This window comes from Esox lucius, chromosome 24 (genome assembly GCF_011004845.1).
Source record: "Esox lucius isolate fEsoLuc1 chromosome 24, fEsoLuc1.pri, whole genome shotgun sequence".
Lineage (NCBI taxonomy): Eukaryota > Metazoa > Chordata > Actinopteri > Esociformes > Esocidae > Esox > Esox lucius.
In genome coordinates this window covers 5,703,965-5,719,714 of record NC_047592.1, presented here as the reverse complement: position 1 = coordinate 5,719,714, position 15,750 = coordinate 5,703,965, and the positions used below count along the sequence as shown (strand labels likewise).

Genomic DNA, 15,750 nt, shown 5'->3' with positions numbered 1-15,750 from the left:
AGCCCACTGAACCAAAAAAAACCCACAGCCAACTGACTCTGGGAAAAAAACCTACTGAAAACATTGGCCCGTTGTCTTCCCTCTCACCCTCCGTTCTCTGTCAGAAGCTGAATGAAATAGCCCACTGCCAGATCCACTCCAAAAAGCTATCTGTTTCCCCTAAAGTATCAAGATCATCTGCTAGCTGGCTTCGAAAACCAAAACCCATTATAGGCATGGGTGTGTCCCAAGTTAAACCTCATCCCCCGTGTAGCTCCCTGCTTCTTAGCTGGACCTTGAGTGGCCGAGGTCAGACGGAGTCCACTACAGTGTAATTTAGGACGCAGGCCATGCTTGAGAGGGCCAGCACTCCAAGAAGCGTTAGCCGGGCCGTAGAGATTACAGGAAGATGGCCAAAAACACTGTCCCTCTCCCTCTTCCTCTCCGAAGCTGTCGACTAAGTGTCACTGCCACGCTCATGATCTCTGACTGGAATTATGGGTTTCGGATTTGGACATCCGACCCGGGGGGGGGGGGTAAGACGGATTTAAATTCCCCTCGTCTGGAAAATGTTTTTTTTTCTGCCATCCACGCCAGACCGGCAACATTTCAAAGCCCGGCTTAAGGGATGCTGGACATTGCTTTTGTTCATTTGGTTATCACACAAATGTGTTGATCTTTTGTGTTAGCTGGAGTCCATGCTTCTCAGGTTTTTGTTAAATACTTGTTTTCATTTGAATGATCAAGGCTTAAGACTTAAAAGGGGAGCAAGTCTCTCGAACAATACACAAAGCCCACTGGAAACAGGGTTGGTTTGGTCCAACAAGGTAAGAAAAAAGCATGGAAAATAAAAACATTTAAATGTTAAGGCTTTAAATAGGAAAGTGTACATTACCCTGTAAAGAGAGGTACAGCCTATGTCTTTACAAAAACAATCACTCTTCACACTACATTTTCAAATCCCTGTGCCAGCTTCTAATCCTGTAGGAAAATGCACATCCAGACTTCCTGGTCTTCCAGACAGACTTCCTGGTCTTCCTCGTATTCCAGCCAGTTTTCCTGGTCTTTCTGAACTGTGCCAGGCAGTTGCTTGCCCTCAACACATTAGCCGGTGATTTTCAGTCATTCGCTCACTGTCATGGTTAGCATCAGAGGAGGAAACTGAACGGAGAGGAAGATATTGCTGTGCTTTCTCGGAAATGCAATTGACTTTAAGTACATTTCGCATTACTCTACACTTCACCTCAGCTGACACCAAACAAATTACCCATCATGCAGTGTCACCGCTTATTGATTGAGAAGTGGAATGCCTTGGTTCTGAGAGAAAAAAATATTTTGTGTGAAGAAATGTCATACGTACGGTGTATTTCAGACAGTAAATCTGGTATGATTACAACCTAATCTTTATTTGAACTGGTAGTCTTAACTAGAGAAGGCTCGTGTGCGCCAACTCGCACACACACACACACACACATTCACACACACACACACAGACTTGAAATTAACAACGACATTCTCTTTCCGAAGAAACATTTCTCTTGATTGCAGAGCAGGGACTACCAGTGAGCTGGAAGGTGCTCCCCTTTCATTTGTCTTCTTCAAGCACCCAGGCTTTAAACACTGACTCATCACCATCATTCTGAATCACACACACACACACATACACCTGCTCTCCAGCTCTCACTATGCAGCAGCTATTATTCTGAACATACCCAACCCACTTCACTCACTTGAAATCAATTTTTTTTTTACATCAAGGAATTTGGATATGGTCCTTGCGTCACAGCTGCTGGCTTCACGTGGCGGTTGAGCGTATTCTTGACCCGGAAGGAATAAGACACAGACAAGAATCCTACAAACCCATATGGCACCACAAAACCCAGGCTCACAGACCATACACGAAATAACACAAAATCAATTAACATTCCAACCACACATTCGTTAATTCATTCATTTCAAAGTTTTGAAATAAGCTTATGCATGACTCTAAGCAACTAGAAATTAGCATTTTCAAAGAACAACAAACAATTTCTATCTGTCAAGGAACTTTCATTACAACAACTAAAAACCTATTTTTAATTGCATGCGATAGAAAATGCCCTTTCAGTGCACAGCATACAAACATATCACACTTTACAATATCACTTTGCTCTACATGCAGTATCGTTAGCACACAGACATATTGTTCTGTCCTTTATTCTCTTTTAATGCATACAATATATCTATATTGTGACTTCAAAGTGTTGGGTTCCGTTTTTAAAAGTTTTTTTTATTCTTGAACACAGAACAAAGTGTCTACTGAGGCCTTAAGCTGCTAACGCTGGAGCTCAAAACTGCAACTGCTTGGACAACGCCAACGACAACAAAAAAGCTTATTTTACAACACGTCCAAACAGCCCGGTCCGAGAGGCTGCGCGAGTGATAAATGGATGCGAATCCGTTTGTTTTGAAGCGTAGCTGGGCACAAAGAAATTGCCAGGGCCCAGACTTGGAGTAGGGCCTGAAGGAGAGAAAGAGAAAGAGAGAGAGAGAGAGATCGAGAGAAACAAAAAGAGATAGAGAATGAGCGAGAAAGAAAGAGCGAGACAAAAAGAGGCATATCAGTAAGAACAATGCTGCTCTAAGCTGTTTGTCTGACATAGCAGATAAGCATACAAAAGGTTCATGTTGGGTCCTCAAGCTGTTTCTACGGAGATACAAAAAAGCACCAGTTGACCAGCGACACACTTGGTCAGCCACCCCCCCGCCCACACCACACCCCCACAGGACAGCGAAGGAGAGAGGGACGACGAATGGATGGCTAGAGGTTGGAGGAGATCCCGCCTCGGCGCAACGACGCCCTGTGTTTTTCAGAGCTTTTAGTTTTTTCGGGCGTGGCATCGCTAGGGGAGAAACGGACCGTAAACGGAACCGTGCCAGTTCCGGCCGCCGAACTGAACGTCCTAGCGACCGAAGCCCCATGGGTTCAAAGCCCGCCAGGGTTCTGCAGTTGGCAAAGACGCGGCCCTGTAGGGGAGGAAAAGGCCTGTATCACCAAATGACTTATTCATGTAGCACATGGCAACATGATGTGGGGCCTGTTTTACTGATGTCCGCTCTGCCGCGTTGGCTCAGTGTGGTGAGTTCATTGTGTACTGCAAGTGACATCCTGTCCCTGAAAAAAAGAAACCCGTCAAAGGTTTCCTTCCTCAGAACTGATGTTAATAGCAGAGCCGCCTGGGGAGTCTGCCACGCTTTATAGAGCAACGGGCCCAGGTTTATCAATCTGTGGGCCGTTTCTCTCCATTGGCTTACACACATACACACACACACACGCATTTCTTTCTCCTTGCGTGGACCAGAAACTTAATCCTAAATGTTCCGTATTCCCTGAACATAACTGTAACCCAGCCTTCACCTTAACCCTTCACTTCAACACTAACCCCTTCCTCTAATAAGTCACATCCTAGTATTTTTTTCCTCCCTTTCAAATTGTGAGCTCTTTTAAATGTGAAATTTTCTCAGTGTGGTCACCCTAAATAAATACATAATTTTTTTTTTAAATCATCGTTTTTTTTTAACTCCACTCTCAGCCATGTGGCCAGATTTTCCTATATGCACAGGCCTTCTTTTACTATCCCTGCAAGTGTAATTTTACACCCACACACACATATACTTCCCATGCTGCCTTATATCTCTCCAGCAGCTAAGATTACGAATACTTTCTTTAAGTTATAATAATTCAATTTCAGCATTCCTCCAGATGTGATGATAATTTGAACCTTTTCTACGTAAGAGAAGGGCAGAGACGTTGCTTTTTATTATTGACAATGGAGAGCAAATGCAACATGCCACAGTCCAACGAGGACAGCCAATTTCTGCGTTTCCCACCACAGGGACAGAAATAATTTTTCACAGAGAATAAGTTAATTAAGAGGAGTACAGGCGGCGATAAGAGCCTTATAGTCGGCCTCTTTTGTACAGTAATTGCGTTTCACATCCCGGTATTTGAAGCCAGGGTTGTGTATCTGAGGACCACACACTAAGAAGATAAGACACCTAATTATGCAACAGGGCAAGATGGCGCCAGGCCATTTGGCTAACAAATTACAGGAAGTGTAGCGATGTACCGTCCGTATGTGAACGTGAACGCTGTCTACTTGGTTGCCTGTGCTACACTCAGGCCACATTCATTGGGAGGCTGTGTTGCTTCGGGAATTAAAAATGGGTAGTCACTACACAGCATCATTTAGATCCGAAAGTATTTTTATGTCAGGAGGTGTGAAGCAGCAGTGCCTTGTCTCTTATTATGAGTCTCAGCTTTTAAAACAGTCACGCATGGAAACCCCTTTTGGAAAATGAGGTTCCATAATGGAAATAAACATAACTGTAAATCTCAAACTTTACAATCCCGCGCAGTATCTATTTTATTTTTTTAACTGGCAATGAGACATTTCACGGATGGACAGGGACGGAGGAAATGAGGGGAAGGAGGTGGGGGTCGGGTGGTTGGGGGGGCGCGTGTAGATTTTTCTGCAATTATGTTTTCCGAGTGAATCCAATTGGAAATTGACAAAGAGAACAAGTTGCATATCACCGGCCGTGTAAATGTTAATATTGGGAGTATTAAAGGAGGGCACTTCCGGCAGTCCGTGCCTTTGCAGTTTCACGCTTCGAATCCTCAACTGACCACTAAGATCGATCTCGGCAGGGGTTGATTAAGGCCCTGATTGGACTCAGCAGGGTAATATGGCGCTCCGTCCTAAGAGATCGAAAGCAAATGAGATTGCCGGTGTAAGAAAGCCAGGATTGATCATTCATATCCAATTTAAAAATAAAAACAGCCCAGTGCCGCTTCATTTCCATAATATTTAGCGTCTACTATGAGAGAAGATAAAGTCAACAACATTTTTAACATAGAGAGGCTTTTCTGTCCATGAACTTATGAGTCTGACCTCATATACCACAGGTATGACATCACATTACTTTTTACTGCTTTAACTGTGTTGGCAACTGGTTTATAATAGCTATATGGCATCTCTGGGGATTTTGATGTAATGCCAATATACCCCGACTAAGCACTGTGTCCAGGCACTCTGTGTGCCTACGAACAGCTATTATCATCATATGTCACACCCTCTCAAGACTTATTGCTTAAATATAGCTACCCACAGTGTATGGCCTTCATTAGTGATTAAAGTTGTCACTAGCTAACATAGAAGTAACGTTTTAAACCTAAACATAACCACACTGCTACCCATATTCTGTACCTTTACTATAAATAAAGGAAAAAAGCTATTGTTTTGATTTCATTATTTATCTATTTTTATGTAGTTGTGCTGTCTAGTGGAAAGTCCTTTCTGGACTAAATATAATTTTGCTTGTCTCAGAATTTTGCCAATATTGAGACTAAGCACAGCCGTTCTTAGCTATATTATTTAGATTTTTTCAGAATCTTAATACATTATATGGGTCTGGCACAAAGTCAACAGTTTTGGTGGTTTGCAAGTTCCAGTTGAACAGTTTGATGTGTTGTTCGGGAGCTCATCTATTCAATTAACTGAATGTACTGAATCATCTATCTTCAAGATATGTTGAAGTAAATCAATTGTGTGCAACAAAAAGTCACACAGAATGAGGCTGCTTGTGGGAGTTGAAATAAAAAATCTTTCATCACAAATGCTAAACAGTTGTCTGATGTCTCGGTTCCCTGAATAATTATAATCTTGAAAATGATTGTTGAAGAAAATCTATTGGGCTCCTTCAGTTTTAATTATGTTGTAAAAGCAATACAGCTAGATTAAATGCACAATAAAACATTAGGACATTTCACCTATAATGATATTAGAATGAAACAACTTCATATGTGAATGTAGCATCTTTACCCTCACAATACAGTTAGGATCAGAGGAGTGATGTAGGTCTGTACCTAAAATACAGTTAGGACCAGCGGAGTGATGTAGGCCTACATCAACACTACAGTTAGGACCAGGGGAGGGATGTAGGTCTACATATACACTACAGTTAGGACCAGGGGAGGGATGTAGGCCTACATCAACACTACAGTTAGGACCAGGGGAGGGATGTAGGTCTACATCAACACTACAGTTAGGACCAGGGGAGAGATGTAGGTCTACATCAATACTACAGTTAGGACCAGGGGAGAGATGTAGGTCTACATCAATACTACAGTTAGGACCAGGGGAGGGATGTAGGTCTACATCAACACTACAGTTAGGACCAGGGGAGGGATGTAGGTCTACATCAACACTACAGTTAGGACCAGGGGAGGGATGTAGGTCTACATCAACACTACAGTTAGGCTTCGTTATATGGTCCCGTAATGAGATGGGAATTGCACTGAAAATATTTGCACAAAAGGATTGAATGAATCTGCGGTTGAAATGAGCCAAATCTATTTAAATAATTTGATTGATTCCATTGCTTTTATTTGGAATGCCCGTCAAGCAATTGTTCACTATATATATGTATACAGACTATCATTCACTGGTCCCTAATCTGGTTGTTGCTGAAAAAAATATATATTTGGAAAATATTGGTTCTCAGTGACCTCCAGTGGACATACAAACGCAGTGCATGATCCGCAAAAAACATTTCGGGTTCAAAGGGTAGGAACTCTGAGCATGCGTACTACACGTAGAACATCATGGTCATCTGACGCTGGATCAGCCGGATCTTTAAGTCCTTAAATTAACAACCGATGATTTCTTTGCCATAAACATGACAGTTTAACTTTTGCAGTCATATATCACATATTAGCTACGTTTGTTAGCACTGCCTGAAAGGAAGAAATCATGACTGCCAATGAGGATCAAGAGGTAATTTTGGTGATGCTTAGTAGATAGCCAGCTGGCTAACGTTAGCTAAAACAGAGGTGGCCAGCTACACAGCACTGAAGCTGTAGTCTAGTTAGTGTATTATTGTTATTCATATGGTATTGTTAAACCTAGGCTGCAGTTACCTAGTAACAATTATGCTCAAATTATTAACAAAAAACTGTTCTGCTGAAACTTGTTTTAGCTATATGCCTAATACTGTCGTTTAGGGTCTGCTTTAGGCTACTTCATGATGCTACTGTAGCTAGCTGAAACTTGGGGATTTCTAGTCACACCAACCGAGGAGACGAGGATCTCCCAAGCCCCGCCTACTTCTTCCTTTAAGTTCCATTCTGTACTTCCATGGGCTTGCTAATACGTTTTCAATAATTTTACGACGTAAGCTTGTTATGTCATATAATTAATGAAAACGTGGATGTTAACGTTACCTGAAAGCAGCTTGAAGACATTCACGAATAACCTGACTAACTCCTTCCACTGTTCCAGATGGAGTTGGAGGCCCTTCGATCTATATATGAGGGGGATGAGTGTTTCAAGGAAGTCAGCCCAGTTTCATTTCAGTATAGGGTGAGTATCTTGTTTAATGGGATGTGCTGAATTATTTGCTTTGTCTGTCCTCCAAATCGCCTCTGCACATTTGACTAAATTGGGAAACAAACCAGTTTCAGGTTACCGAGATCAGAGATTTGGGAAACTCAGTGGGCCATTCTCAGCTGAGTAAACTGAGCAGACTTTTCCTAACTCCCTAAACCTCCATGTCTTTCTCCTCGATTAGGAGACACTCTTATTCCGGAGTGACGTAACGTTCATGCATTCATGTTAAGTTGGCTAGATGGGCCCACCACATGTTGCTCGTCGTATATATGGTCACCTTTTGGGATATATGCAATTGTCGGCTGGCTGGTGAGTGGATAACTTTGGGCGAAGATGCTAAAATGCCTTTTTTATAGCCATATCTGGGATGTGAGAGTAATTGCGCAACTTAAACGAACCACCAAATGCACCCCTCTTTCAAGTTGTGAAAGAAGTGGAGTCGCACTGTTCTTCGTGACCCTAACTGGCGGTTTAATATGTGAACAGACTTGATCCCCTGTAACGATGACCTCCAGTGGATCCTGTATGCCACCGCAGTGGAGGTCACGCCGGTGTATGCCACCGCAGTGGAGGTCACGCCGGTGTATCCCAACGCAGTGGAGGTCGCGCCGGTGTATCCCACCGCAGTGGAGGTCACCCCGGTGTATGCCACCGCAGTGGAGGTCACGCCGGTGTATCCCACCGCAGTGGAGGTCACGCCGGTGTATCCCACCGCAGTGGAGGTCACGCCGGTGTATCCCACCGCAGTGGAGGTCACGCCGGTGTATCCCACCGCAGTGGAGGTCACGCCGGTGTATGCCACCGCAGTGGAGGTCACGCCGGTGTATGCCACCGCAGTGGAGGTCACGCCGGTGTATGCCACCGCAGTGGAGGTCGCGCCGGTGTATGCCAACGCAGTGGAGGTCACGCCGGTGTATGCCAACACACGTGTTTTCGGATTCCTCTGTTGTAGATGTGGTTTGCCCAATGATGTGTTGGCAGAGAAGGAGTTTAATTTCTTACAAGCTAATTTTTCCTTCTCTGCGCCTCAATTTCCCCCGTGACCTTTTCCAGCAGGAGCAGAGGATGAGAGGAATCGTGCAAATCCTATGAAGCTTTTCTGTGCGAATGAGCGTGGTCTGACATCCTCTATCGTGTCCTTTCCCAGGTCGGCGACCAGGAAACCTCTAAAGCGTTCCTCCTGGATGTCTCTTGGCCGGAGACGTATCCCGAAACGGCACCTGAAATCTCTCTAGATGGCTTTTTCAACAAGAGAATGTGAGGAATCATGCTTGCTCCGGTGCTTCGCCTAATTTGTGTGGTTACCAGCCCATATTCATTATTTCAGCTAATTTTCATAACCCATTAAACTGTCTGGCTAATTCCTGAGGTGATTACTTTAACTCACTTCTGTTAGGGTCCTCTCCGGCTCAGCCGGTAAAGCACGGCACTTCACAGGCTGGAATATTTGGGTTTGTGGCCCGTCGTGGCTGCCCAATGCTTCCGTTGTTTTGTCTTCACGCATGACTGTAAGGCGTTTCAGATAAGAGCATCTGTTCACTGGCATTCATTATTCATTTTGTCAGATCTCCAGAGACCAAGCAGTTGATCCTGTCTGGGTTGGAGGAGCAGGTGGAGGCCAACCTGGGCACTGCTATGATGTACACCCTGTTTGAATGGGCCAAGGAGAACCAGGAAGTCCTGATGGAGAACCACCAAGCTGTCGACACGGCCGTGGTCAGTGTGCTATGCGACAAGAGTTAGCTGTCCGGGATTATTTGTATTTTTTTTTATATATCTTTGTGCCAGATTATTTGACATAATCCAGATGCATTGTGACTGTTGCTTTACAGATGTTGACATCCAACAGCGATCTGAACGCCCCAGCAAAGAAGAAGGAGAAGAAGGAACAGCTGACGAAATCGCAAAAGAGGAAAATTACATGCAGGACAGGTTTGCTACTTGAAATGGCTATTTACAGTACATTGCACAAATTGCCTTTAATAAGGAGTTCTGGTTCTGTTAATTTACCAGAGTTTTCTATCCCTGTTCCTGGAGAACTACCTTCCTTTAGGTTTTACCACCAATTGTGGCCCTCTACAGGAGGGTAGTTATTTAATTCCGTGTCCCAATGAAGCAGTGTTAGAGCTTACGACCTCTTAGCGCTCGTCTTACCTCCGATCGCCAACTCACCCCATGCTACGCTTTGATGATGGCCCACGGCTGGTGGATGTTGCCTAGCGTTTCATATTAGAAACACGTTTGTTTACATGATTACGCTATTCTCTCCTTCCACCCATAGATAACAAGGGGGAGCTTCCCAGAGGCTGGGACTGGGTCGACGTCATCAAGGTACATTCAGTTCACAGCTGCTGTCCATCTGTCAGACACCTTTTTGTCCCGTGTCTGCGCAGGAAGGCACTCTTGAACACGTCGATCCTCGTCGCAGTGGCACCATTTTCTCGCAATTTTAATGTGGTCTCTCTCTTTTCTTTCATGTTCCCCTGAAATTCCAGCATGTAAGTACATTTCAGCGTCTGTTAACACATCCCGACACGCTGCCTGTCCGAATGCCAGGCCCATGCTCCTGAGGATACTCTGTTTTCTGAATGCTTTTTCTCCACAACATTGTCTTCCTCAGTTGAGCAGAACAGGCGGTAAAGAGGAGGACTAGAAGCCCATGGAGGAGGCGGGGCCAGGGGGGTGGGGGGGGGACTCCGGCGACCTCACTCTGGACTCCTGACCTGACGCTGCTCTGCGGATGACCTCCAGTGACACCATGGTGCTGCGCTCAAGGTTGTCCGCTTCGCCCCGGTGAAGACCCCCTCCCCGGTCCTCTGACCCCCCCCACCCCGAACACGCTCGACCGCTTTCAAAGCCGTCTCGGCCAAAGGGGATGGGAGGTGCCACGTGAGCCGTTTTACATCGGAGGGGGTTCAAAGTGTGGAGCGCGGCGCTGTTTCAGGCTCGTCCCTTTGGAAGAGGCCCCACGTGTGTGTTTTACTTGTTTTGGTTTTTCAGCCGTTTTGGTGCCGGTGAATTGCAGCGTAAGCCGCGTCAGAACAAGGCCGGCGGTGTGCATACCTTGGTGGATGAGCGTTAAAGGGGGTTAAACCTTGTCCGTTTCATCCTTGATGAATGTGCGTCTTTTTGTTACCGCTAGTCATTCTACGGTGAGCAGATTTGGACAACATCCCGGTCACAATATAGCGACCGTGTTACCCCGAATGATGAAGTGAAGGCTAAGTGCTAAGTCTCTAAGATCGTGCACCAGAGTCATACCTGTAAAACCGCTCCCACTACTTTGAATGTTGTACATATCGACTCATCTATTTCCTCTCAGACCTTCTCCACAGTGTGCCGTAAGATGTGTGTGTTAAGGAACGGAGTCAGCAAAGCGTCTGCGGTGAGCGGTTCGGTCATTTTAGGTTGTTCCATTCCCAAAGTCAGGTGTGTGTCAGCACTGTCGGTGTGCCAGGGAATTGTCGTAGGCCGTTGGAGGCAGTGGCTGTCAGCTGGCTTCACGACGGAGCGTCTCGATGTATGATGGCTGTTCTGTACTGTGTGGACACTACTCCCGACATCTTATGAAATAGACGCCAAGTGAACTCCAGATATTGTGACCCTTTATTTTAGAGGCATATTTGCTTTCACCTTGAATTTGGAAACTTGTTTTAATAAAAGAAAAATGGTTACTACAATTGTGTGTGTGTGTGTGTGTGTGTTTAGGGAAATCGCTTTCTCTAAAACATGTTTTGCGTGTGACTCATTTTGATATGCCCACCAAAGGCCTGAGGTGAATGCCAAATGGTTCATGCCCAACCAGACCTCTGCAACGGATACTTGGCTCCTATGGCAACGTGAATCTGAATAGCATCGTGAGGTAGAAAACGTGCCTTTGAATAATGGGTCAGACCGAGAGCTCACCTATGCCACTGACGCCTTGCTTTAAACCAAGGACGCCCAAAGGACTGTTAACGCCCGTTGGAGGAGGAGCCCATGAGCACCACCTCAGCGTGGGTCTGCAGGCGTGTGGAACGTGAGCCGTCAAGTCAACCAGGTCTTGGACAACAACACTAGTTGCCGGGGGAGTCCTCTTTTCTGTCACACAACACCGTCGTCGTTGGGTGAACGATGGCGAAGGTGAGCCTTTGGAGCGTCATGTGGGAGGGGGGGGGTTAGTTTCTACCCTCACCTGGTTGTTTAGGTCTGAACTGGGAACAGATGTATAGGAAAAACCTGCAGACACCTGGCCCTCCGTGGAACTGGTTTGACAACCCTGGACTAAAGAGAAACAGACGAGCAACTCCTAATCTGTACCGGGGATGACACCAATTGTCAATAAGCGTCTGACAATGCCAGTTTTCTTTTTGAACATATTTGCACATCAAATCAGAAAGTGTAATCGGTGAAGGTGATCGGAACAGGTCTATTATTATAGAAATGTGTACGGTATAATACAATACAACTTGTGGAACACCAGGGGTCCACGAACCAGAGATTGAAAACACCTGCAAATGTCAATATTGCATTATTGTAGAAGGCAGACAGTATTCGGAGTGTCCTTGTGACCAGAATGAGCGTGGAGGCCCAGCTAACAGCTCACCTCAAACTCATATGTGATTGGCTATGTATGTGGGGAAACATAACTGCCCCTTTTTGTCCGCCGTGGAACCAGGCATTAACACAACTGAGGGGGCAGTTGTAAGTATACATTTGAAAAATAAAGATGAAAATAAAAAATTTGGAGACTCTGAAAATAGGGGGGAAAAGTGAAATACTTACACCTAAATGAATTACCACTTGAAATTGAAAGAAAAATGACTGGAAGCATGTAACTTGACATTACTAATTTCCACCACTGTTTATAATGCAGTTTGCTTAAAATCAGTCAAAATGCAGCGACAGTCACCTATAATTTTAGACAGATCACGCTGATGTTCTACAAACATCTACCCATAGTTCCCTCGTCACAGATTAAGCTCAATGGATAAACTGAATATGGGAAACTTTCCCCTGATGAACTGTTTCATTGTTCATTTCTCAATAAATAGTATTTTAATAAACAGTACTAAGTTCCCCATTTTTCATTTGTTTAATACAATGAATTGTCTAAATACATAGACCAGATCTTTTTCTGCCAGTCTGCATTCAGGGCTCCAACCTCCTGGTTAGTAATAATCGACTGTTATTCACGGTGTTGTCCTCACGCCTGGATTGACCCCGCTGTCAGAGGTGAGAGGTCAACATGTTACACCCGTTGAGAGCACAGAGGTACTTAGTCAAGTTTAAAATAAGCAAAATAATGGGACCAGTCATCCTTCCTGATTTAATAACAGAACCCAAAACGGGTCCCATTAATTAGAAATGTTAATGTGTGTGTGTGTGGGTTATGGCTGAGCCATTTACAATGTCAGTGATCTCTCGTCAAACACCTCTTCCCACACATACGACCCTTCTGGCCGTCACAAGTTCACCCAGTTCCTCATGTTTCATTTGAAAGCTATTCCTTGGCCAAAAGCACGAGGTTCGGGGCCTGCCTGCAAACACAGGCAGAAGGTGTCCCAAGAGAAAACACCCTAAAATGAACAACATCCACTCTGACTCCCCCCTAGTGTAGCTTTGGCAAGTAACACAGGCAGCTCTGGCCCAGAACTCATACAGAACAGCTATCGTGATTCAGTAGGACCAGCTCAGAATTCTGGGTTTATGAGTGACCAGTTTTGTGTCCCATAAATTCCCTGCCAGTTGCAGAACAGATGCGACTTAGTCCTGAGAGCACAAGGTGTTGGGCAGACTGACCGGATCTGACCCTACCAGACATGGTTCAGACAGGATGAGAACCATCTTCCTCTTGTTTACCAGCTACTGCCTGTGGAGTATGATTCTAGGGTTGCAAAATTCCAGTAACCTGCCCAAGATTCCCAGAAATCCAGCTTGTAAGATTCCTGGATATTTCAGACAAATCTACAAATCTCCTTACCACGATTCCAGAAGGTGCTCATCCTAAAATTACCATCATGCTGTTGATCTTACTATACCTGTGTTCAAAATCAAGTTTGTTTTTTCTTTTGTTGCATAATATGCAACTTTTTTTGTGGAGACTGTTGAAATGACAGATTCAAGGACAACTATTGTTTCTTCCTTTGAAGCTTGTGTAACTCACCAGACGCTACTCACATAACCGTTCAGTCATAATAGGTACAGTCAAAAACTAGCACTGCGATGAATCGCGTGATCGTCAAGATACATAGGCACCAGCAACGACCAATGTGAACGACAAGTCAATGGACATGTTCTTTGCTTCAATCAATCAAATTTATTTATGAAGCCCTTTTTATAACAGCAGTTGTCACAAAGTGGTTTTACAGAGACACCTGGCCTTAAACCCCAAGGAGCAAACAACAGTAGTGATGACATTTCAGTGGCTAGGAAAAACTCCCTAAGAAAGCCGGATTTTAGGAAGAAACCTAGAGAGGACCCAGGCTCAGAGGGGTAAACAGTCCTCTTCTGGCTGTGCCGGGTGAGATAATAAAGAGTCCAGTTGGAATAATTAATAAATGCATGTGGGCTAAATCCAGAGTCATTTAAATTTAGACTAGGTCAGAAGTATGACCAGATGGACAAGGACAGGGACAGCAATGGGCCCCCCAAACCAGGTACTCCGCAGGTGTGGACCAGGACCTCATGTCCTCCTAAAGTATAAAACGGGAGGAGACTGGGAAAATTCAGAAAATGCGTTCCTCATATCAACAACGATTTATAGTGGAGAAGGAGAACTTAGTGGGGAAGGAGAACTGACCCAATCCCCCATCACAATAGTATAGCAGCGTAAGACCTTGGAACTGAGACGGGGGGTCCAGCGACACTGTGGCCCTACCCGGGGGAGGCCCCGGACAGGGCCCAACAGGCAGGAAATCAATCCACCCACATTGCCAGGCATCAACCAAAGGGACACCCACCAACCGCAACCACCCTGAATGAGGGCTGAGTATTGCCAGCAGCGTACAGCCCAACTGCACAAGTGTGCAACAGAGAGGCAACAACAAGCCAGTGACTCTTCCACCGAATGGCATTGGAGGGAGGGCATTCCAGTGGCGACGAGAGCCCACCTGGCAAGACAGCAAGGGTGGACAGTATCAAGCCTTCTGGTCACCTTCACGCCCCTGGGCCAGGCTACACCTAATCATGAACCGTGCTATAGAGATTTGTTTTTAGTAGACACTTGAAAGTTTGCATTTCTAACCTTAATTGGCAGATCATTCCACAGTAGTGGAGCTCTATGAGAGAAGGCCCTGCCTCCGGCTGTTTAGAAATTCTAGGTACAGTTAAAAGGCCTGCATCTTGCGATCGTAGGTTACGTGTAGGTATGTATGGCTGGATCATTTCAGCAAGGTAAGTAGGAGCAAGTCCATGTATTGATTCATAGGTTAACAGTAAAACCTTAAAATCAGCCCTAACCCTAATCACACTGCCTCTGCCAACTTGCCTTCCCATAGTGCATCCTGGTGCCATGTGTTCTCCAGGTAAGCGATGGACACGCACCCATTGAAGGTGTTTTTGGCAGTGGACAGGGGTCAGCATGGGCACCCTGACTGGCCTGCGGCTACGCGGCCCCATATGCAACAAACTGTGATGCACTGTGTGTTCTGACACCTTTCTGTCAGTACCAGCATTAACTTATTCAGCAATTTGAGCTACAGTAGCTTGTCTGTTGGATCGGACCAAACGGGCCAGCCTTCCCCACCACGTGCATCAATGAGCCTTGGCCGCCCATGACCCTGTCGCCAGTTCACTGCTTTTCCTTCCTTGGACCACTTTTGATAGGTACTGACCACTGCAGACCGGGAACACCCCAGAAGGGCTGCAGTTTTGGAGACGCTCTGACCCAGTCGTCTAGCCATCACAATTTGGCCCTTGTCAAAGTCGCTCAGATCCCCACACTTGCCCATTTTTCCTGCTTCTAACACATCAACTTTGAGGACAGAATGTTCACTTGCTGCCTAATGTGTCCCACCCACTGACAGATGCCATGATGCCAATATTATCAGTGTTCTTCACTTCACCCTGTCAGTGGTCATAATGTTATGGCTGATCGGGGTGCATGAATGCATTGCAAAAAGCATTCCAAGACAAGAGTTGGTCCCAAACTACAATACAATGGTTTTAATGGATATAAAATGTTTATTCAAAAAGGTGTTACTCTGTGATTCTAAAGTTGTTTGACAAAGAACATGTAGAATGTGTTCATCATTAAAGTCTATTCAAGGCAGCACACTGGCATCACAACAATCAACCCAAGAACCACTCCCCAGGGGTGCTCGTTGAAAATTACAGTTGGGAAATAAACGGAAAAACATGT

At 45.2% G+C, this 15,750-nt stretch overlaps 1 protein-coding gene across 2 annotated transcripts; it reads left to right on the top strand.

The window, feature by feature from the left end:
• The first annotated feature begins 6,602 nt into the window (after positions 1 to 6,602).
• rwdd (RWD domain containing 4) lies at positions 6,603 to 11,089 on the top strand. 2 transcript variants are annotated; one of them, XM_010887969.4, is made up of 8 exons: positions 6,603 to 6,797; positions 7,302 to 7,382; positions 8,557 to 8,666; positions 8,975 to 9,125; positions 9,242 to 9,341; positions 9,691 to 9,740; positions 9,905 to 9,907; positions 10,030 to 11,089. In XM_010887969.4, the coding sequence occupies exons 1-8, from the start codon at positions 6,774 to 6,776 to the stop codon at positions 10,060 to 10,062; spliced, it is 552 nt and encodes a 183-aa protein (XP_010886271.1). In that variant the 5' UTR covers positions 6,603 to 6,773; the 3' UTR covers positions 10,063 to 11,089. The 2 variants fall into 2 exon arrangements, with proteins under 2 accessions (XP_010886271.1, XP_019898826.1); XM_020043267.3 differs by lacking the exon at positions 6,603 to 6,797 and adding an exon at positions 7,172 to 7,193.
• Positions 11,090 to 15,750: the final 4,661 nt, after the last annotated feature.